Raw genomic sequence first — 24873 nt, 5'->3', positions numbered from 1 at the left:
TTAACAGTCGTTACTAGTCACTTTCAAACCTGGAAGGCTACTTTTCAAAAGTGAGAGAGCCTGACTTTTTTTTTTTTTTTTTTTTTTCTATCTCCTGTGTACAGTTTTATTCTCTAGAGTGGAGAACAATGAATGGCTACCCAAATGGAGACTAGAAACAATGTAACTCCCCCAGAAATTCACACTGCTGTTTGGGCCATTTTCTCAGAACACGTTCAGCATGGGCCCCTGTTGACCTGAAACGGGGCCTGTTTATTAGACACAGCTCTAATGTTCTCACTTTAAGAGGCAGAAACCTGTCCAGTTGGCTTGATGCTAGGGGATGGCAGATAACTGAGGCGAGTGGATTTCATTTCTAGATGATCAGCTGGTGTTTTGGGAGCGCTCTGCATGAGGCAGCACTGCTTGCTCTGCTGCATTCTGAAACAAGCACAGCACAGAAGGGCGGTCACTGGAAACCACTCACTTGGCCAGTTTAAGGCGATTCCGATGGCTGAAGCAGGTGTCTGTGGGATCAGGGGTGATCGTTTTCTGATGTTCTAGGACATAGCTTTGGACAATAAGTCTCTCTACTTCCATCTGGAGAGGAGAACTTACCTGAAGCAAGAGAAGGACAAGTCAGCAAATTCTTTAGGAACGTGGATTCTCAACAGGGACAATATCACCCCTAAAGAGGCAAAAATTAGTTCTTGGAGGGTGGTGGAAAATACCTGAAATATTACAATGGTTTGTGGCCCCCAAAGGGCCACAGAACATAAACAGACACACAGTATGTTTAAGGTATTAAATTTTTCCTGGGAAGGGTGTGGGGAGGGTAAGCAAATTGGTATGTCCATACCATGGAATACTCAGCAATAAAAGGGAATGCATTATTGAGGTGCGCGACTTGAATGGAATTACAAGGGCATTATGTGAAATGAAAAAAGCCAATCTCAAAAGGTGATGTGCTGTATGATTCCATTTATATAGCGTTCTTGAAGTAACAAAAGGATCAAGATAGAGAACAGATAAGTGGTTGCCAGAGGTAAGGAACGGGGAGATAAGGTGGGCGTGGTTATAACGGGGTGGGGTGGGCACGTGTAAGGTCAAACGCAAACGGAGAATGAGGCTTAGTTCTCCTTGCTGAAAATAGGAGACTTCTTTTCTTCCCTTTTCTTACAGTATTTAGTTTACAACGTTTGTAAGTTTAAGTTCTTTGAAATGTTATCGCTTTGAAATGTAGATAAATCTTTTTAAAAGTGAAATAAGCCTCTTGCCAGCTTTAGGACCCAGAAGTGTCTGTCTCAAGGCATCTCTTTGAAATGTAACCAGCAAGGAAGATGAAGTCCCTACTTCCAGTTTCTGTGAGAGGATGGGAGCCTAGCTTCTGTGGGACCCTGCTAGAAAGACAAGCTTGTTTTTTCTTGGATAAAGCCAATTAGCTAACACTGCTTGTCACTAATTACCATTTCGATTTAGGATAAACAATGTGTGACAGATGATGGTGTCAAGTCCTCTTACTTGAGACTAGCTATTATTTACTCTGAGAACGTGAATGAAAGGGCTTGGATCTGCTTGGCTCTACAAGAGGAGCAGACTTCCTCTGTCCTTGCAATCTTTCAGTAGGTTGCCTGTGATGTTTGTCAGATTCCAGTTTAATGCTTATTCAATAATAAAATTGTTTTCTTTCTCTTCTACCGTTGTGGATAGATTTTCTGGGTTGGAAGGAGATTTTGTTTTTAATTTTGTTTTCCCCAAGAAGCACAAGGAATCCTTGTAGCAATGGAATAGTTCTGGATCTTAATTGTGGTGGCGAGCTCACATATCTACATGTGATAAAATTGCAGAGAACTACACACACACACACACACACACACACATATAAAAGTGGTTAAATCCGAATAAGCTCTGTGGCTTGTACCAACGTCAATTTTGTGGATTGATATTGTACTATAGTTATACAAGATATTACTGCTGGTAAAAAGGTTCTTTTTATTCCTTGTAAATCTATAATTATTTCAGAATAAAAAGTTGAAAAAGCATATATCAAACTATTCAAAGAGATTCCATTTTGTATATAATAAATAAAAATATTTCATGGGGAGTATTAAGAGAAAAGGTCTAAGGTGGATTTTTAGGGGGTGATAATGGAAAAGGGTGAGAAATACTGTTTGAAAAGGGCTAACCCTTAAGTCTAGGGCTCAGCAGGGAAGGTTAATGTGTACCACGGCCCACAGTGAGGCACAGGAGGTGAGAGTGAAGTGTGACAAACTGGGAGAGGAGCAGGGCCTGCTGACAGCATTCCCAGTTACCTGGATTCTAGAGCAGCAAAGCCAACCCTGTGCTTGGCTCCTGAGCCATGAATGGTCCACCCTGTCCTACTCAAGGGGATCAGCTTGGCTCTGCATGTACCATCATGTTCACAAAAACCCCACCCCACAGCTTTCCTAGGCTTTGATGAGGTGTAGCCTGGGAATGTGGTTAGCAGGTGGAGACACACCACTGCCGCCAGTGGGCAGCCCAGGCCCGGTAGGAGAAGGCAGAGGCTAAGAGTACCATCTTAGCAGCTGGGCAGGCCTGGGTTCAAATCCTAGCTCTGGGCGTGCCTTGGGACATGCCCTTCACTTCTGTAAAACTAAAATTTAGATGACAGTGGCAGCATTCTTCCCCACCCTCATTATGGGACGATTTAACAAGATAACAGTGCAGGTTAATAGTGTGGCACAGGCTTAGTATAAGAGCCGAATAAATGGTAGCTGATGTTATTAATTATGATCATCCTTGGTGCTACGGTTCACTATTGGCATCTTGTGCTTAAACCAGGCTTCTGCGAAGCAAATGATCGTTGGTGGCCTTTGGTGCTCCCAGTCTCCCCCATGACATCTTTCTCTCCCACTTTAGAACCTCTTTTAACCAGACTAAGGGCTTTCTAGCCACATACATGATTCTTCTTTAGAACAATATTCTCATGCACATTTGCATTTTGAAAGAAGGGCACAGGGGGATGGATGGCACTTGTCATGCTCAGGAACATGTCATGCTCATTTTAAAAGACTGTTAAAACAGGACTTTCAGGAGTGATGAGGGCAGACATTTTGGGACTTTGCCTTCCTATCATAGCCTCTATTTACAAGCTGAGATGCTCCCTCCTCCTGAGACCCTCTCTTGGCTTCCACCTCTGCAGCATCACAAGCTCCTGACTTTTCCAGAACCTTTTGGTCACCCCTTCTCCCCCATTCAGATGCTGGGGTACTTTGGGGCTCCATTCTGAATCTGCCTTTCTCCCTGCTCACTAGAGACACTTCCTAGGGAACCTCCCCATTTCCTGTGATTGCAACAGGCATCCCATGACTCTCAAGTCACTTGCTCCAACCTATCTTTCTCCCCCAGGCCCCCAGCAGTGGCTCCATTTCCCTACTGGCTGCTCTACGTGGATGATGCACAGAAATCTCACATTCGGGAGCCACCAGAAGCAGCTGAACTCCTTTCCCTTCGTACCCCTCCCATCAAGACTCGCTTCTCCTCCTGAGTTGCCTGTCTCAGTCCCTCTCCTTTCCTGGTCATCCAAGCAAGACTTTGAGGTCACCTCTACTCCATGCCCAAATCCAATCAATCCTAAGTCTTGACCATTCCACTTATGGAATATTCCTTGAACCCACCCAGTTTGCCCTGTCTCCACTGTCACCATTGCTTTCAGTACCACCATCTCTCACCTAGAATTACTCCATCAGCTTAAAAAAACTGTAGAGGTGGAGTTTCGCTATGTTTCCCAGGCTGGTCTCGAATGCCTGACCTCAAGCCATCCTCCCACCTCGGCTTCCCAAAGTATTGGGGTTATAGGAATGGGCCATTGCACCTGGTCCTCCATCGGCTTCTAAAATAACTGATCTCTCAAATCTACTCTCATCATCCCCAAGTTCCTGTCCCCTCAGAGTTCCACAAGGCAGCCAAAGGGATCTCTTTAAGATGGGAAGTAGATTAGGCTACACCTTTGGTTGCCCTCAGGATGAAGTCCAAAAACCTAAATACGCTGGCCACCTGATAGCTCATCTCCTGGGCTCATCTCACCTCTCCTAGCTTCCTGCTTCTTTGCTTTATCTCTGTCTTTCTCCTTTCTGTACCTCAGAGACCATGTCCTTGCCCCTGGGCCTCTACATGCAGTGCCCTTCTGCATATGCATCCCACCCACGCTGCACACAGCATCCTTCTGCACATACATCCCGTGCACTCTGCATGCACCGCCCTCTGGTGTCCCATGCAGGATGGAGCTGCCTTACCTCCGCAGACTCATCTTCTGGCACTTCCTCGGTTATTACGTCAAACTGATCGACTGTTTCACATTTGTCATACTCTTTGTCTGTGTTTTTCCTGGCCTGATTCAAGAAGGTTTCATACTTTTCATTCGCTGTGCCGGGGCAGGGAGTGGGGGTTGAAAGGGGAGCAGAATCAGGAAAGTTAGAAAAATATGAATGATGTCCCAAACACAGACTTGCTCTCTGCTTCAGAGGGTGAGGTGATTTGAGAGTTAAATAAGTATCAGAGACCTCACTGAGTTCAATGAGATTATGTTTTGGTGAGTGACTGGCTACTTCTCCAGAACTTGAAGGTAGTAACATTTGAAGCCACTTGTTGGGTGACCCTCTTGATCCTGGCATGCTTGGGGCTTTCTTGGTTCTGGCACTTAAACCCCAGAGCTCTCCCAGTGCTGGACAAACCCAGGCAGCTGGTCATCCTTTAAGTCAGTTTTTATGTTTATTAAATCTCAATTAACAAAAAATATGTTTTGGTCAAGTCGCTTTAATTAACACTAAATACGTCACAATATCCTGAATCAGGGAGGGTAGGTAATTGGTAGAGGGATTCCCACCCAAATTCACCGCTAAGCCAGTACAAATTCAACTACTTTGAAAGGCAAGGTAGGAAAGTCATTTAAAATGACTACCAAAGGCCAGGTGTGGTGGCTCATGCCTGTAATCCTAGCACTTTGGGAGGTTGAGGCCAGCAAATTGCCTGAGCTCAGGAGTTCAAGACCAGCCTGGGCAACATGGTGAGACCACGTCTCTACTAAAAATACAAAAAGTTAGCTGGGCATGGTGGTATGTATCTGTAATTCCAGCTACTCAGGAGGCTGAGGCATGAGAATAGCCTGAACCCAGAGGCAGAGGCCGCAGTGAGCTGAGATCCCACCATTGCACTCTAGCCTGGGTGAAAGAATAAGACTGTTTCAAAAAAAAAAAAAAAAAAAGACAAAAGAAAAAAGAAAAGAAGCCTATTATTACACAATAGGAAATGCGGTGACTGTAGTGAACTGGAGAACAGAAGACTCAACCAACAGTGTTAAAATTTAAATTATTTTAAAGTCCTCACTGGCCAGACCATATCAACTGCTCTGATGAGGTCAGCTGGGTGCCCAGTTTTCACCCATATGGCAAAGGTTTTCCTCCTGAAAATTACATGTGAAGCTGGAGTAACCCTTGCCTGGCTTGAAGTCTAGATACGAGACTGTAACATGGTCTTGGTGTTAGTGACATTTATTGCCAGGCATTGTGGCTCAACGAATGCAATCCTAGTGTTTTGGCAGGCTGAGGTGGGAGGATCACTTGAGACCAGGATTACAAGACCAGCCTGGGCAACAAAGTGAGATAATTAAAAAAAAATTATTTAAAAATAATTTTTAAAAAAGTAAGCCAGGTATGGCACTGCACACCTGTAGTCCCCGCTACTCAGGAGGCTGAGGCAGGAGAATCCCCTGAGCCTAGGAGTTAAGGTTACAATGAGCTATGATTGTGCCACTTTCAGCCTGGGTAACAAAGTGAGACCTTTTAAAAATAGAGACAGGGTCTTGCATATATATATATATATATATATATATATATATATATATATATATTTTTTTTTTTTAGTTTTCAGGGAGCAGACAATTAGAATTCAGCAGATGATTAGCAACAGAAGAGTTAGTGACTTCAGGGAATGTGGTAAGAGGAAAGGCTGGGTGGGAGGATTTAGTCTGAAGTTTTTTAGGGAAAGCAGATTTCAAGGTGCTTGAAAAGGGATTCATGAAGGGTGAGAAGTTTGCCTGACCCATCATCCTGTACCTGACATCTAGAAGAAAGAGCCAGGGACAGTCTACGGCTAAAAGGGCCTGCTCAGTTGAGGTCTGGAATCTGCCAAGACAGAAATAGTCTGGTACAAAGGGATAGTCCCAGGTGCCAGACGTAACTGGAAAATGTAAGTGGGAAGACAATTATTAAAGTCTAATCTAGCCTTCACCTTGTGTAATGACAGAATAATGGCTCGGAATCTGTGTTCGCCCTTCTGTGCAGTTTATACTTTGAGAATTGTATGCCTGGAAGCACACTGGCTCTCACCTTCCCAGTGGCCGTCTAGGAGAATACAGCTCAGCGAAAGACCACGGCCAGAAGGAGAGTGCATGGGAGGAGGAAAAGCCTTTGGAGGTGAATTTCCTGATCCCTCTGTAAATAATTCAATAATGGCCAAATTCTTCATCTGGGACTGCCATAGACCATTTCTTGTCTCAGTAAACTCAGGTCACCAATTTGGCAACTGAGGTATAGCATGCAAGAGAGCCACAGGGGATTTCTAAGTGAATAAATTAAGTAGCCAGCATTTGTTTTGTCCCCCAGTGGGGAAATACGCCAATGTGAAGTAGTACCTGTGAGGTTCCTGGGGAGATCGAGGCAGATTTGGGGAAAGATTCCCTCTCCACTCAGAGCGATACTTTCTGGGTCCAGGTGGGCAATCTGTATCTGGAAACTCCTTTTAAAGACCTCAGGTACTCCAGGTAGGTAGTAAACTTTCAATACCTGCTCTTGATGTGAACTGATAAACCCCTATGCGGTAGAAAGACCAGAAAAAGGAGAACAAATATGTCACAGGCTCAACTCATTCAATGAGGTAAAACAACAACAGTAGTGACCAAGTAAACCTAAAGAAAGGAGGAAAGGAGTAAGAGACTTAATGAAATAGAGTGCAAAGAAATAGAAGAGGTTCATAAATCCAAAAACTGTTTCTTTGAAAAATGACAAATAAAATACACAAAACTGGCAAGACTGATTAATAAGACAAAAGTAGTAGCTGTAGTAAAATAGGACATAAATCATACATGATTATGAGAAAACTTTATGTCAACATATTCAAACATTTTTGTGAAATTAATACTTTCCCAGGAAAATATGAATAACCCAACTTAAAAACCCCAGAGTGATCTGTATCCCATACAGAAACTGAAAAATGAAGAAAATTACCCTGGCAAAGCAATACATGGCATTAGAAGCAAGTTCTACCACTCCTTCAAAACAGATCATCTCTTTCGTTTATGAGCCATTCAGGAAGCAGAAAAGAGAGACATGCCTATTTTTTTTTATTCTGATATCCAAACTGATCAAATGCAGCATGAAGAAGGAAATTTATTAGCTAACGATCACTTTAAAAAGGTACAAAAATTTTAAGTAAAATGGTAGCTAAGTGAATCCAGCAATATATATGTATTTTAAATGCAGATGGTAGCATATAGAGTGTTTTTCATCTCCTTTTTCTTTTTACCTAACAATACATTTTACAATTAACTCAATGTTAGTACATCTAGAGCTACTCCATCCTTTTTAGTTGCTATGTATTATTCCATTTCACAGGTTGAATATATTTTTAAAAACTAGTTTCTTACTGATAGACATTCAGTTTCTTGTCTTTTGCTATTGCCATTACAAATTATATAGGAAATAATCTTACAAACACATCATTGTGCAAATGTGGGAACGTGTATGTAGAATAAATTCTTAGAAGTAAAATTTCTGGGTCAAAGTGTAATTTTAATAGATAAGGCCAAATTGTTCTCTGCAGAGTTATCAATTTTCGGTAACTGCAGCAATGTAAATTCAAATGCTTTAAACAATTTAGGAAAAGGGCAAGGAAAACATAGCAATTGTGATAAAAAGATAGAATGGAAAGGAAACACTAAGGGAAATTTAAAAATAGACAAACAAAATCCAATGAAGGAAATAACAGTAAGCATTTCAGTTTTGCTAGTGATAAGAATGTGTTAAATGTTCCTATTGAAACTGAAGGACTCTCAGAGAAAATTAAAAAATAAATTTAAAATACACACGTTATACGAATGATAAGCCTAAAACAAAATGAAATAGACTACGGGCAAACAATGTCAGGTAAAAAGAAAGCAGCAATCACAATATTATGACCAAACAAAGTGGAATTCAAAGCAGAGCACTCAAAGGGAAGAAGATGGCAATTTAAGGTAGAGAAAACACACAGTCCATGATGAACACACAATAGCCATGAGATCTTCTGTGTCGACAGAGAAACAAGGCCTAAAACTAAAAGGTGCTGTGTAGAAAACAATAGAGAAATGAACAAAAGTTTTATATGCCACTCTTGAGTCTTAGAAAAAGATATAGAAGATTTGAATGTTATAATTATTCAGGTTAATTTAGTAGAGATTCCAGGTATGATAATCTGCATGCCATAGGCCAGGTAACATTATTTTCAAACATCTATTACTATTAAAAATCACTTCAGGTCACTAAAATATATTAATAAATTCACTAAGTAGGAATTTAGAGGGCTATATTATCTGATCACAATTCAAAAAAAAAAACTCAATATTACTAACAGTTTAAATAACAAAAGCAAAAATCTTAGTCATTTGGAAGTTAAAAAAAGAAAAATATATTTTAAATTATACTTGTCAGTAAAACTATAATTTTAGACAACTTAGAAAATAATGAAAGTTATAATAGTAAATATTAACATGTGAAACATACAGCATTGACTTCCACTTTTTTATCTGCAATTTTCTTAAAATACAAGGAATAAGGCTAAAGGTGTCCTTAGGGAAATGAATAGTCTTACAATTTCTCATTATTGACTAAGAAAAAAATGAATGTAGGCATTCAAGTTAGGAAGTTAGAGAAACAAAACATAAGAGTAAATTTGGGCTGTATGTGGTGGCTCATGCCTGTAATCTCAGAACTTTGGGAGGCTGAGGTGGGCAGATCCCTTGAGTTCAGGAGTTCAAGACCAGCCTGGGCAACATGGTGAGAACCTGTCTCTAAAAAAATATGTACAAAAATTAGCTGGGTGTGGTGGTGCATGCCTGTGGTCCCAGCTACTCAGGAGGCTAAGGTGGAAGGATTGCTTGAGCCCAGGAGGCAAGATCTTTCCCCTGCACCTCAGTCTATGCAACACAGCCAGACCCTGTCTAACAAACAAACAAACAAACAAACACAAACACCAAAAAAGTGATTTCAAAAGGTGAGCTAAAAGAAATTGGGAAAAAACCAAAAGGCGAGTTGACCTAACAGATATTAATATGTATTTTAAAGCCACAGCAATTAAAATAGTATAGTATTAATGTAGGGACAGACAGATAATGCAGGGACAGATAGAGCAATGAAGAATAAAGAGACCAGCAGTAAACTCAATACGTGAGATAATTTAGGGGAAGAACAGACTTTATCATCAACAATGACAGCACTCATTATCTTGGGATTACAAGAGTATGAATAGTTACACTTTAAAATTATTTTCATTTTTTTCTATAACAATTGTGTGCTATTTTCATAACAAGAAAAATTCAACAAATGTTCCTTAAAACTGGTAGATCAACATAATATGAACAAGAAATCACTTCCTCTGTTTGCTTCTGAAACCGGTTTGGCTCAGTGCACTCTGCTGGTGTTTTCACACCTGCTGAAGTCAGTGGAGAGGAGGCTCTTGGGAATTACAAGGGCAGTGTGGAGACACCGGTGGAAATAAATTAGTCTCATTATCATGGTAAAAAAAATCCGTGGGTTGCATCTGTCTTATTGATTGCTATATCCCTGGTGCCTGGAAACTGACTACTTTGGGACTAAACAAATATCTGTTTAATAAATGAGTGAAGTGGCTTGGATTTATTTATTTTTTTCTGCTTCTGAGAGTTCTTTAGTTTTAATAAAAAGAAAAAGTCACACCTGTAATCCTGGTTGTGAATACTCACCTGCATGGGGTGGGGCTTGTAGGTTTGAATTCAGGCCCCTCCCACTGTTTACTTACCGAGAGAGGCAGAATTAGTGGCACTCCAGGTAGAAGGTTGTCTGGAGAAGACTGGTGGTCAGTCAGAACCTTGAACTCAAAGCTGACTTTCCCCGTGTTCGTTAGCGTGATTTCCCTCTCTGTGATGTGGTCAAACAGCTTGAGAAGAGAAGGGGAAGAGTGACTCCTTTGCCACCCACTTTTGGGATATGGCTTTGATCATGACAGAGGTGCAGAAACATGCCTCATGGATAAGAAAGCGACAGCTCCTGATATAAACACTGGTCAGTCTATATCTTAGCATCACAACAAATGCCAACTGGGGCACTAGACTCTGGAAACCTGGCTCTTAATTCTTCTAAGAATGGATTTAGTTTAGGTATGGTTGTGGGGTTGAGCATTTAACCCTCCTGGGTCTCAGTTTTTTCACTACAGGAACTTGTAATAGAGAATCCTAAAGTAACCTTTCTACATTAAGAAGATTCGCCTCTGGATTCTGTCCTATAACAAACAAAAGATTTGAGTTTAGAATGTTCTAGAATGATTTTTTTTTCCATTCAAATGGAGAACCATGGGTGTAACAGGCCAGTCATGTTCTTTTTCCTGGAATTTTGCTAACGTAATTCACCAGCTGGGTTAGCAGGCCCAATAACCACAAACAGGCCACTTTGGGGGTCCTCAAGAAAAGCTAGGGTGAGGACTGGCTGCTTCAAAGACTACACTCACAGATGAGCCAAAACCAAGTGCCCAAAGGACTCTGGAGATGAAGGAAAGAGAATTCTATTTGGTCAGCATCATGGAGATAGTCTCTGTAGGTGTTAGATGAATCTGATTTTAGGCACAATCTTTGATTGACAAACACACATGCATGCACACAATTCAGTAATTATACATGCAGGAGCTATGTAACAGAGATTCAGTCTTCACTGAAATTTGGTAGGAGATATGGTCTCCCAATCGGAATCTGATTGGGAAGAGAATATGTACTGATGGAATTAATTGAAAATTATTCCAAAACTAAAATGGGAAAGTATATTATATTATGGCAAAGAGTACCACGAAGTGCCAAGGGAATGTAAAGTAAAAGATAACTGTGGAAGGAGCTGAGCTGGGTCTTACAGGATGCAGAGGTTTGGGCTTGGCAGACTGGAGGATAAGAGGGATGAGGTAAAAGAAAGTGTAGCTGCATGAAGGGCTGGCGTTCAGTGGGACCAGTGGTAGACCAGCTTGGCCACAGTGAAATGTATGGACTATAATAGGGAAGTATGGAAAGTGAAACTTACAGTGTCAAGATCACCAGTTAATAGAGAGGCTTAGGATAGTCTCACCCAGGTAGAGGAATGGGCTCTGACCTGAAGGAACTCATGACAATTGACATCCAACTCTGACCCAGCACAGCACTGAATGGACGCCTTAAGCAATGACAGCTCCTGGAAGGATAGGCCTGCTACTCCATTCCCATCTTATAGATGAGGGACACTGAGGCTTGGAGAGGTGATGTGCCCAAGGCCATACAGTCAGGAGGAAGTAAAACCGGAATGCAAAACCATGCTCTTTGGTCAATAGTACATTGCTTTGCCAAATGCTGCAGGGTTTAATTGGTCAGGGACTGATGGGATGACAACACCATTTGGAAAATGTCTCCGGACTTACTGAATCAGAATCTGCACTTGAACGAGACTCTCAGGGGATTCGTAGGCACATTACAGTGTGGGAGGAACTGCTGTAATAATTTGGGCATGGCTTGATGAGACCCTGTAATGTGATAACAGTGCCAATGGGAAGAGAAAACTGACTCAGAGAGGGACCCTGGTGAAGAGTCAGCAAACCCTGGATGCTTATAAGGATGTAGAGAGGTGAAGGAGAGAGTGTGGTGGAAAAGCCTTGGAGATTGTAAACTTAGGGGTGTGAGAAAATGGTAGTGCTATTGAGAGAAATGCAGAAGCTGGAACAAGCTCCTGGATTGAAAGGGAAAGTGACCTTGAGCATCTTAACATGCTGCCTTTCTGGAGATGATAAGAAAAACAAGTGCAAGTATCTGGCAAACAGTTGGGAGCAGGAGGATGATCAGCATTAGGGAGGCAGACTGGGGATCAAGGGCAGGGGTGATGGTGAGACTATGATGATCAGGGTTCAGATTTGTTTAAGATGCTTAAGGCAAAACCAGAAAACCTGCACCTGATGGTTTGTGATACCTGTAATCCATAGTGAATAACCTTGGTATCAAAGGAATAGTTGACCAGGGACGCCTCTCCCTTTAGTGTTATTTCATAGGTGGGTCCGCCTTCCACTTCACACAGAGCTTTAGCCTGTGAAATGATGTTACAGTGTCCATAGAAGGTGAACGACATTTGGTGGCTGCTGTGTGGCTGCAACACTCCATAGAGGGGCAAAATATCAAACACCTGCAGAGAAAGTCATTCCATAAGAGAGCAGCTGTTGGGATGAATGCCTGCCAAGGGTAAGTGAAAGTTATGTCAATTTATGGATTAATTTCAGTCTTTAACTCGTTTGGTAGAAGGTAGCCAGGCACCTTGAAAACACATAATGATAGTGATGGTAACAGTGCTCTGGTGAGATTTAAGTTTCTAATGTGGGGCAGGTGCTCAGCTAGAAAGAAAAGTCAGTACCTGATAAGGTCAGGACGCTCACAGTGTCACTTACTTCTTCTATTCCGATGGAAAGCATCTCATTTTGTTCACAAGTCTGTAGGCATTCCTGATCCTCCATCTGGCTCTGGCTTGAGTACATTCTTTCTGTTTCAGCAGAGCTAATTTTTAATTCCTAGAAATTAAAGATGTGCGGAAATGCTGGCAAGCATTCAAAATGGATCATCAACTGACAGAAAAACAGTTTGTTGTATATGATTATAAAAATAGCACATTTTTTCCCCAGGGAGATAACTGAGCAAATGACTAAAACGTACATACCAGGATGTTTACTGCAGCATTATTTATAACAACAAAACTCTGGAAGCCAACTCAGTGCCCATCAATAGGAGGTCACTTTAAATGAAGTCTGTGTGGTACCTCTATCCATGAAGGAAAATGCATGTATATTTATGTATGGAAATGATGTGAAGAACATATTATTGAGCGGACAGCAGTTCCATTCATGTAAATTTCCATATATCTTGTGTCTGAAGGTGTGAGTATGTGTAAATTCCTTCAGAGATTTGCATATGCACATAGAAATATCTGGGAGGTTCTCTGCTAAGAATTTCAGTAGCATCTTTCCCAGTGGGGTAGAAAGAAGATAGGAATTTTGAGGATGTTTGCTTTAATTTTTCTGTACAGGTATTGATTGACTTACGACCTATGCAACTTATGACCATTCGACTTCACGACCACAATCGCTAGCCACGACTGCTCCGTGTCTGGCAGCGCAAACATTGCCCAGCTGGGCGTACAACAGTACATATAGCCTACTCAACTTACGACCAAATCGTGTTACGACCGTTCCGCAGTCCCAACTGTGATCGTAAGTCGAGCACTGCCTGTATTGAGTGTATATGTACACACACATATATATATATACGTATATATACACATAGGTACCTATATGTACATACATGTGTGCATATATATATATATATATATATATAGAGAGAGAGAGAGAGAGAGAGAGAGAGAGACAAGGTGTCTGTCACTGTCACCCAGGCTGGAGTGTAGTGGCACGATCAGAGCTCACTGCAGCCTCGAATGCCTGGACCCAGGTGATCTTCCCACCTCAGCCTCCCTAGTAGCTAGGACTGTAGGCATGCATCACCACACCCTGGAGTCTTGCTATGTTGCCCAGGCTGGTCTTGAATTCCTGGCCTCAAGCCATCCTCTTGCCTTGGTTCCCAAAACACTGGGATTACAGGCACGAGCCACTGTTTCTGGCCTATTCTTGAGTTTTCTATGACAAGAATCTTTGAAAATAGAAAAAGAAGAATGAACATTTAAAAGATTAATATTCTATACACTCACACATACTCATTCTAAAATATTTTTAAAATATAGAAAGCTCCAAGGAAAGAAAGTCTTCCAGTTCCGCTGCTTGATAGACGTGTTCCTGCGCTGGTAAAATGGGGAAAGATGATGGGACTCACGTCACAGCTGCATTGGGAGAAATGAAAGAGTTAATGTAAAAAAATGCTAACAGGGATCCAAGATGGCCGAATAGGCACAGCTCTGGACTGCAGTTCCCAGAGAACAACACAGAGGGTAAGTGATCACCACATTTCCAAATGAGTTTTTACTGCCCACAGACCATGAGATTCCTGGGCTGAAAAGCACCATGAGTTTCCAGCATGGCTGTTTCAGCCAGTGCAGTGGGTGTCCACACAAAAACTCACACAAATCTGGATGCCATTTCAACTGGCACCTGGAATGCCTGGGAGACAGAGCTACCCATTCAACTGAAAGGAAGAGGGTTGAAATATGGAGCCAGGTGATCTGGCTTGGTGGGTCCCATCTCCACAAAGACCAGCAATCTGAAACGCTCTGGATTGAGAGTTTCACAGCAAGCTCAGCTGGACACAGGATGGTCCAGCTCTGTGGGGGGAAGGGCATCTGCCCTTACCTAGGCAGTCCACCACTACCAAGGCAGTCCAACATCACTGAGGCAGTTCACCATTACCGAGGCAATCCGCCATTACTGAGGCAGACCATAATTAGCAAGGCAGTTCTAACTATACCTCTATAAACAAAACCACAAAGAAGTTAACACAGCAGCTGGGCAGAGCTCACAGCAGCTCAGCAATGCCTCTGCTGGCAGACTGTGACTAGGCTACCTCCTTGCTGGGCAGGGCATCTCTGAAAAAAGGCAGCAGCACATCAGGAACTTATAAATAAACCCCACCTTCCCAGGACAGAGCACCTGGGAAAAAGGTAGTTATGAGTTCTGCTGCAGCAGGCTTAAACGTACCTGCCCAGCAGCTCTGAACGGAACAACGGAGCTCACAGCTCAGCACTTGAGCTCCTATAAGGGACAAGACTGTCTCCTCAAGCAGCTGCCCAACCCCTGTATATCCAAAAAGACACCTCATAAAGGAGAGCTCAGGCTGACATCTGGCGGGTAACTTTCTGGGATGAAGATAACAGAAGAAACTGGCAGAAACCCTTACTGCTCTGCAGTGGCCACAGGTAATCCCTATGCAAGCAGGGTCTGGAGTGAACCTCCAGCAGTCCTGCAGCAGAGAGGCCTGTTAGAAGGAAAACTAAAAAACAGAAAGAATTAACTTCATCATCAACAAAAAGGATGTCCACTCAGAGACCCCATCCGAAAGTTACCAACTACAAAGACCACAGGTAGATAAATCCACAAAGATGGGAAGAAACCAGCTCAAAAAGGATGAAAACACCCAAAACCAGAATGCCTCTCCTCCTCCAAGGGATCACAACTACTTACTAGCAAGGGAACAAAGCTGGGTGGAGAATGAGTCTGATGAATTGACAGAAACAGGCTTCAGAAAGTAGGTAATAACAAAATTCTCTGAGCTAAAAGAACATGTTCTAACCCAATGCAAAGAAACTAAGAACCTTGAAAAAAGGTTTGATGAAATGCTAATGAGAATACACAGCTTAGAGAAGAATATAAATGATTTGATGGAGCTGAAAAATGCAACATGAGAACTTCACAAAGTATACACAAGTTTCAATGGCTGAATCAACCAGGCAGAAGAAAGGATATCAGAGACTGAAGATCAACACAATGAAATAAAACGAGAAGGTAAGATTAGAGAAAAAAGAGTGAAAAGAAATGAACAAAGTCTCCAAGAAATATGGGATTATGTGAAAAGACCTAATCTACGTTTGACAGGTATACCTGAATGGGACAGAGAGAATGAATCCAAACTGGAAAACACTCTTCAGGATATTATCCAGGAGAACTTCCCCAACCTAGCAAGGCAGGCCAACATTCAAATCTAGGAAATACAGAGAACACCACAAAGATATTCCTCAAGAAGCGCAACCCCAAGGCACATAATCATCAGATTCACCAGGGTTGAAATGAAGGAGAAAATGCTAAGGGCAGCCAGAGAGAAAGGTCAGGTTAGCCACAAAGGGAAGCCCATCAGACTCACAGTGGCTCTCTCAGCAGAAACCCTACAAGCCAGAAGAGACTGGGGGCCAATATTCAATATCCTTAAGGAAAAGAATTTGCAACCCAGAATTTCATATCCAGCCAAACTAAGCTTCATAAGCAAAGGAAAAACAAAATCCTTTACAAACAAGCAATTGCTGAGAGATTTCATCACCACCAAGCCTGCTATACAAGAGCTCCTGAAAGAAGCACTAAACACAGAAAGGAACAACCAGTACAAGCCACTGCAAAAACGCACCAAATGGTAAAGAGCATCAACACAATAAAGAAACTGCATCAACTAACCAGCGAAACAACCAGCTAGTATCAAAATGGCAGGATCAAATTCACACATAACAATAATAACCTTAAATGTAAATAGGCTAAATGTCCCAATCAAAGACACAGACTGGCAAATTGGATAAAAAGTAAAAATCTATCGGTGTGCTGTATCCAGGAAACCCATCTCATATGCAAGGACACACAAAGGCTCAAAATAAAGGGATGGAGGAAGATTTACCAAGCAAATGGAGAGTGGAAAAAATAAAGCAGGAGTTGCAATCCTGGTCTCTGATAAAATACACTTTACACCAACAAAGATCAAAAGAGACAAAGAAGGGCATTACACAATGGTAAAAGGATCAATGCAACAAGAAGAGCTAACTATCCTAAATAGATATGCACTCAATACAGGAGCACCCGGATACATAAAGCAAGTTCCTAATGATCTATAAAGAGACTTAGACTCCCACACAAGAATAGTGGGAGACTTTAACACTCCACTGTCAATATTAGACAGATCAAGGAAACAGGAAATTAACAAGGATATCCAGGAGTTGAACTCAGATCTGGTCCAAGCAAACCTAACAGACATCCACAGAACTTTCCACCCCACATCCACAGAATATACATTCTTTTCAGCACCACATCGCACTTACTGTAAAATTGACCACATAATTGGAAGTAAATCACTCCTCAGCAGATGCAAAAGAACAGCAATCATAACAAGCAGTCTCTCAGACCACAGTGCAATCAAATTAGAACTCAGGATTAAGAAACTAACTCAGAACCACACAACTTCATGGAAACTGAACAAGTGGCTCTTGAATATTGATTGGATAAACAATGAAATGAAGGCAGAAATAAAGATGTTCTTAGAAACCAATGAGAATGAAGACATAACATACCAGAATCTGTGGGACACATTTAAAGCAGTGTCTACAGGGAAATTTATGGCAATAAATGGCCACATGAGAAGCAAGGAAAGATCTAAAATTGACACCCTATCATCAAAATTGAAAGAACTAGAGGAGCAAGACCAAAACAACTCAAAAGCTAGCAGAAGACAAGAAATAACTAAGGTCAGAGCAGAACTGAAGGAGATAGAAACAGAAAAAAAAAAAAAACCAACTTCAAAAAATCAATAAATCCAGGAGCTTGTTTTTTGAAAAGATCATCGAAACAGACATACCTCTAGCCAGATTAATAAAAAAGAAAAGAGAGAAGAATCAAATAGATGCAATAAAAAACGAAAAAGGGGATATCACCACTGACTCCACAGAAATACAAACTACCATCAGAGAGTACTACAAACAACTCTATGCTCATAAATCAGTAAACCTGGAAGAAGTGGATAAATTCCTGGACACTTGTACCCTCCCAAGCCTAAACCAGGAAGAAGTCAAAACCCTGAATAGACCCATAACAAGTGCTGAAGTTGAGACAGCAATTAATAGCCTACCAACCAAAAAGAGCCTAGGTCCAGATGGGTTCACAGCCAAATTCTACCAGACACACAAAGAGAAGCTGGTACCACTCCTTCTGAAACTATTCCAAATGATCCAAAAAGAGGGAATCCTTCCCAAATCATTATATGAGATCAACATCATCCTAACATCAAAACATGGCAGAGACTCAACAAGAAAAGAAAACTTCAGGCCAATATCCATGATGAACATAGATGCAAAAATCTTCAATAAAATACTGATGAACTGATTGCAATAGCACATCAAAAAACTTATCCATCACGATCAAGTAGGCTTCATCCCGGGGACGCAAGGCTGGTTCAACATATGCAAGTCTATAAATGTAATCCACCACATAAACAGAACCAAAGACAAAAACCACATGATTATCTCAATAGATGCAGGGAAGGCCTTTGACAAAATTCAATAGCACATTATGCTAAAAACTCTCAATAAAGTAGGTATTGGAGAAAAGTATCTCAAAATAATAAAAGCTATTTATGACAAACCCACGGCCAATATCATACTGAATGGGCAAAAACTGGAAGCATTCCCTTTGATATCTGGCACTAGATGAGGATGCCCTCTCTCACCACTCCTATTCAATATAGTATTGGAAGTTCTAGCCAGAGCAATCAGTCAAGAAAAAGAAATAAAGGGTAATCAATTAGGAAAGTATGAAGTCAAATTGTCTCTATTTGCAGATGACACAATTGTATCTTTAGAAGACCCCATCATCTCAGCCCCAAATCTCCTTAAACTGATAAGTAACTTCAGCAAAGTCTCAGGATACAAAATCAATGGCAGAAATTACAAGAGTTCCTATACACCAATAACAGATTTAAAGAGAGCCAAATCAAGAACAAACTGCCCAATCACAATTGCTACAAAGAGAATAAAATACCTAGGAATACAACTAACAAAGGATATAAAGGACCTCTTCAAGGAGAACTACAAACCACTGCTCAAGGAAATAGACGGGACACAAGCAGATGGAAAAACATTCCATGCTCATGGTTAGGAAGAATCAATATTGTGAAAATGGCCATACTGCCCAAAGTAATTTATAGATGCAGCACTATCCCCATCAAGCTACCTATGACCCTCTTCACAGAACTGGAAACAACCACCTTAAACTTCATATGGAACCCACATAACCAAGACAATTCTAAGCAAAAAGAACAAAGCTGGAGGCATCATGCTACCTGACTTCAAACTATACTAAAAGGCTACAGTAATCAAAACAGCATGGTACTGGTACTGGTACCAAAACAGAGATATAGACCAATGGAACGGAACAGAGGCCTTGGAGGCAATGCCACACATCTACAACCATCTGATCTTTGACAAACCAGAATAAAACAAGCAATGGAGAAAGAATTTCCTGTTTAATAAATGGTGTTGGGAAAACCGGCTAGCCATGTGCAGATAACAGAAACTGGACCTCTTCCTGACACCTTACACTAAAATTAACTCCAGATGGATTAAAGACTTAAACATAAGACCTAACACCATAAAAAACCCTAGAAGAAAACCTAGACAAAACCATGAGGACATGGGCATAGGCAAGGGCTTCATGACTAAAACACCAAAAGCATTGGTAACAAAAGCCAAAACAGACAAATGGGATCTAACTAAACTCCACAACTTCTGTACAGCAAAAGAATCAATCATTAGAGTGAACTGGCAACCAACAGAATGGGAAAAAATTTTTGCACGCTACCCATCTGACAAAGGGCTAATATCCAGAATCTACAAAGAACTAAAACAGATTTACAGAAAACAAACAAACAAACAAACCCATTCAAAAGTGGGTGAAGGATATGAACAGGCACTTTTCAAAAGAAGACATTTATAAGGCCAACAAACTTATGAAAAAAATGCTCATCATCACTGGTCATTAGAGAAACGCAAATCAAAACCACAATGAGATACCATATCACGCCAGTTAGAATGGCGATCATTAAAAAACCTGGAGACAACAGATGCTGGAGAGGATGTGGAGAAATAGGAACACTTTTACACTGTTGGTGGGAGTGTAAATTAGTTCAACCATTGTGGAAGACAGTGTGGTGATTCCTCAAGGATCTAGAAATAGAAATTTCATTTGACCCAGCAATCCCATTACTGGGTATATATCCAAAGGATTATAAATCATTCTTTTATAAAGACACATGCACACATATGTTCACTGTGGCACTGTTTACAATAGCAAAGACCAACCCAAATGCCCATTGATGATAGATTGGACAAGGAAAATGTGGCACATATACACCATGGAATACTACGCAGCCATAAAAAGTGATGTGTTTGTGTCCTTTGTAGGGACATAGATGAATCTGGAAACTATCATTCTCAGAAAACGGACACAAGAACAGAAAATCAAACACCACATGTTCTCACTCATAGGCGGGAGTTGAACAATGAGAACACATGGACACAGGGAGGGGAGCATTACATACTGGGGTCTTTTTGGGGGGAATAGGGGAGGGACAGTGGTGGGTAGAGAGCTGGGGAGGGATAACAGGAAGAAATGCCAGATATAGATGATGGGGGGATGGAGGCAGCAAACCGCATTGCCAGGTAGGTACCTATACAACAATCCTGCATGTTCTGCACATGTACCCCAGAACCTAAGTGCAATAAAATATATATATAAAAGCTTTGAGCTTAGATCAGTGCTCAGAAGTGTTTGTTGCTTTTATTGACTTTTTCTTTATACAAGTGGTAGCACACAATATACTTGGTTTTGCACTGAGCATTTTTTCTTAGTATATCAGAGATTGTGCCAAATGAATAGAGAACTTTCTCATTTTAAAAAAGAATTTCGCCGGGCGCAGTGGCTCAAGCCTATAATCGCAGCACTTTGAGAGGCCGAGGCGGGTGGATCACGAGGTCGAGAGATCGAGACCATCCTGGTCAACATGGTGAAACCCCGTCTCTACTAAAAATACAAAAAAATTAGCTGGGCATGGTGGCACATGCCTGTAATCCCAGCTACTCAGGAGGCTGAGGCAGGAGAATTGCCTGAATCCAGGAGGCGGAGGTTGCGGTGAGCCGAGATCGCGCCAATGCACTCCAGCCTGGGTAACAAGAGCGAAAACTCCGCCTCAAAAAAAAAAAAAAAAAAAAGAATTTCATAGATTGCCTTGTATAGATGTAATTTAGTTTATTCAGATGGTCTCCTATTGGAGGAATTCAGTTATTTCCAACATTTTTTGCTTTTATAAACAAAGCTGCAGTGTACAAGGATAATAAAATACCTTATGCAAATGAAGAGGTGTATCTGGAGGATAATTTCTAGAAGGGGGTCAATGCATTTTAAATTTTGATGTACTTGCTAAGTTGTATGTTATAGAGGTTATGCCAATTCATACTCCCACCCACACCACAGGAAAATCCCACTCAGCACTATCATAAAAGTTTGCATCTCATCATGTACACGCAGTAATTTATTTTTCATTTTTTGCTATTTCTAAAATGTTGTAACAAGCATCTTTGTATGCATATCTTTGTATCTCTAATGGTTTCCTTAAGCCATCATTCTAGAAGAATTTAAGGGTATTAATTTTTAAGCTCTCTTGCTCTTTTTGTTTTTGCTATGGAATTATTAAGAAAATATTTCTCCTTTAGTATCCTCTATCTAGGGCAGGTGTCCCCACACTTTTTACACAGGGGGCCAGTTCACTGTCCCTCAGACCGTTGGAGGGCCGCTACATACTGTGCTCCTCTCACTGACCACCAATGAAAGAGGTGCCCCTTCCTGAAGTGTGGCGGGGGGCTGGATAAATGGCCTCAGGGGGCCGCACGCGGCCCGCAGGCCGTAGTTTGGGGATGCCTGGTCTAAGGTATAAGAACACTGCAAGATCACCAAAGTTTAGAGGTAAACGGCTTTTCCATTGTAGAGAAGATCCATGTGCTAAGGTGTCCTGGGTTCTCCCTGAGTGTTGGCTCTGGGGTGTTTGGCTGGGAAGAGATGTGGGTAAAACCGTGCAGCTGTGTCCCAAATAAACCTAAGCATTGCACTGGCCACTCTGCTTCTGGTTCTGTCTTTGTTTTATGGGAAGGACCCTCGACCTGCCAACCCTCCCCAGGGAAAGGACACCGTACATCTGAGACCACACTGGACGCTTTCGTTTTTCTGAGTTCTTTCTCTTCAGGACTGGCATCTTCATTCACAAGGAGAGTCCTGGGGAGGTGAATGAAATGCAGAGATTCACTCATTGGGCCTTTGTCACCACAGTCTCAGGTGCGTAACTGCCCTGTCTTCCTCTTCTCTCTCTACCACACCCCAAAAAGTAGGGGTTTCCCAATCAAGGGACACCTTTCTCAAGAGGTCAGCTGATTAGAGGTCTGCTGTCCTATGCTCCCAAACATGCAGTCTAGGCCACTGAACTGGTTAGTTTTGCCCAGAGCCCAACTCTTCTTTCCTGGTCCACCCAGCCCATACCCAGCTTACAAAAAGGAAGCTCTAGCAATTCTTCAGACAATTTGGGTGTCCTACGTGCTCAATGTTAAGTTTCCTTATTTGTTGGTGCATTTTATTGTGGGGATATAATGTTTGGTGAATTGTTATATCCTTCCCTGCTTGCTACCCTGGACCTAACCCTGGCTGTAGACCTTGGACATACAGAGAGGACAATACGATAGGAAGGGCTCAGTCCCCCAGGGCTCATGACGGTACCCCCTCCCTATCCCAGATGTCTAGTTTGGGGCATACGCATAGAAGACACTTACTAAACTGTGGCCTGGGGACTGGATGGATGAACTAGTGAGGGATGAGTGTTAAGAATTAAGTCAGTGTAAAGAAATGAAAGCTATTAAAAAAATCCATGTGGGCTTTGCATTTGCACTTACTCAACAGAATTATTTAAATTCATCTCGGGGGACTCTACTGCAACTTGGATTGCTGGTGAGCTGGCAGTCGGTGAGGTTGCTGGGATGGACTCCATCTGGGACAGCGGGGCACTGTGGGGCTTCTTTGGCATTGTCACGAACCTACAAAGGCATGGGGCAGGGAATGCGGGGAGACAGGAGACATCAGTTTTCGCAAATCAGTGCTCGGTGGGCTCTCAGTTTCTAAGGCCAAGCTCCAAATCCCAGACCAGGCAGGTCTAACAGGGACCACCCTATCCCCTCCCTTGAACTTGCCTTCTTCAAATCTTAGCTGAGGTTTCACTTGCTCTTAAAAAGTTTTCTGATTGCCAGTCTGGGCCCAGAATCGTTCCTCTGAGTATAGCCCCTTGGGCTTCCCCTTTCACATTTATTTTTACCATCCCTGCTAGATGTGGACTTGCTGAGGACTGGTATCCAATATGGTGTTTAATCCGGAGCCTGGCCTGGAGTACGTAGTCGCCGCAGTCATGAATGAATGAGCCACTGGGGATCCTGTTTCCAGATCACCAGAAAGTATGGCTACGACTCGGCTGAGGCCTGGGAAGCACTCTCTGTTAGGGGCCTGGAAATGCAGGCTCGGGTTTCTTACACGACCTTGTCTTCTACAATGTGACCTCAGTGCCTTGCTCGCCACAACCTAGTCCTGGTCCTGCTAACAAGCTGTGCTTCCACTCATGTTCTCCGAGCAGAGGAACCCAGGGGAAAAGAAGCAACTGTACCAGCTGGTGCTGAAGCTCGTAAGTCCAGGTTTCACTGATTAAAAAGGCCTTTGGATGTCACAAAGAGAAAGGTGGTGGGGTCTCCCCCATTCTTCCTATTTCCCTTTGGTGCGTGGCTTTTTCTGGACCCCTCTCTGCCCCTCCTCTACCTATTTCAAGCCCTTGATGTTAATTTTAATTCATTTCACTTATATATTCATTCTGGCCCCATCTGTACTTACAGCCTCCCCAGAAATGTCATCCATTATGTGAAGCTCCCACCTTCCCACTGGAATAAATTATGCCTCCCTTGGAAGTTTCACAGCATTTCAGCTGTACTTCTTTTAGGATACTGTCCACTCTAACCATGTCCTAGAGTATCATTTCCTAAATTTCAGGCATCCCACTACCATCTTCATGATTTGTAAGCACACAGTTTGATGAGTTTTAGACACATCTGTGGAGCTATCACCGTATTAATATACAGAATGTTTCCATCATCCTAAAAAGTTGCCTTGTACAAGCACGCATCTGCTTGACATCACTAGAGATTAATTTCCCTACACATACATAGAAATGGAATTGGAAATATGTACTAATTTGTGCCTGACTTCCTCTGTTTGGTGTGATGTTTTTGAGACTCATCCAAAAAAAGTGATCGGTCCTTTTTTTCTGGCAGTATTCCATAGTGTGGATGTACTCCCATCTTGTTGATGGACACCCCGACTATTTCTAGCTTTTGGATACTACGAATCAAGTTGCTATGAACATCTATAAACAAGTCTTTTTGTAGACATATGTTTTAATTCTTCTTCGGTAAATTCCTTGGAAGCGAATTGCTGGGTTGTATGGTATATGCATATTTAACATTACAGAAAACTGCCAACCAGTTTTCCAAAGTTGTTGTACCATTTTATACTACCACCTGCATTGTATGACAGTTCCAGTTGGTCTGCATTCTCACCCACACTTAGTATTTAATCTTTTAAATTTTAGCTATTCCAATGAGCATACGGTGATATCACATTGTGGTGTTCACTAATAGGCTTATTTTAAAGGAAAATTCTATGTCATTACTATAAATGAAAACAGTATTATCTATCACACATTTAGAAAAATCAACACAATGGAAAAAATCAATGTAATTATTTTCTTGCCTGGTGAGGGCTCTGAGCTAAGCTCTGCTTGCTCTTTTTAAGAAGGGAAAACACTGGGCTGGCATGATCTGTGGACGGGCTTATTACCATATAGAAGGAAGATCCAGTGTATTCCCTTTAGAGACCCTATTGCACAGGGTCTTATATTTAGAGCCCAAGCTCAACAGATGTTTGAATGAATGAGTGAATGGATGGATGGATGGATGGATGGATGGGTGTGTGGATTGTTAAATGAGAACAGCTGAAGACCATGGAGGATAATCTGACTATTCAGCACCC

The 24873-nt window shown here is 41.8% G+C and overlaps 1 protein-coding gene across 5 annotated transcripts in view; it reads right to left on the bottom strand.

The window, feature by feature from the left end:
- Positions 1–24873, bottom strand: part of HYDIN (HYDIN axonemal central pair apparatus protein) — a 444836-nt gene that overhangs the window by 151905 nt on the left and 268058 nt on the right. For 4 of the 5 annotated variants that reach the window (XM_074406071.1, XM_074406078.1, XM_074406090.1 and 1 more), the window contains 8 exons: positions 22701–22841; positions 21954–22032; positions 12694–12813; positions 12225–12434; positions 10051–10188; positions 6653–6830; positions 4257–4384; positions 467–597 (listed from right to left, as the gene is read on the bottom strand). In XM_074406071.1, the coding sequence (XP_074262172.1) occupies positions 467–597; positions 4257–4384; positions 6653–6830; positions 10051–10188; positions 12225–12434; positions 12694–12813; positions 21954–22032; positions 22701–22841 (1125 nt within the window). Of the gene's footprint in view, positions 1–466; positions 598–4256; positions 4385–6652; positions 6831–10050; positions 10189–12224; positions 12435–12693; positions 12814–21953; positions 22033–22696; positions 22842–24873 lie in introns of those variants that run through there. The other variant, XM_074406094.1, reaches the window with a different exon arrangement.

Source organism: Saimiri boliviensis, chromosome 1 (assembly GCF_048565385.1).
Source record: "Saimiri boliviensis isolate mSaiBol1 chromosome 1, mSaiBol1.pri, whole genome shotgun sequence".
Lineage (NCBI taxonomy): Eukaryota > Metazoa > Chordata > Mammalia > Primates > Cebidae > Saimiri > Saimiri boliviensis.
Note: the sequence above shows the minus strand (reverse complement) of the source record. Positions and strands in the feature narration are given on the sequence as shown.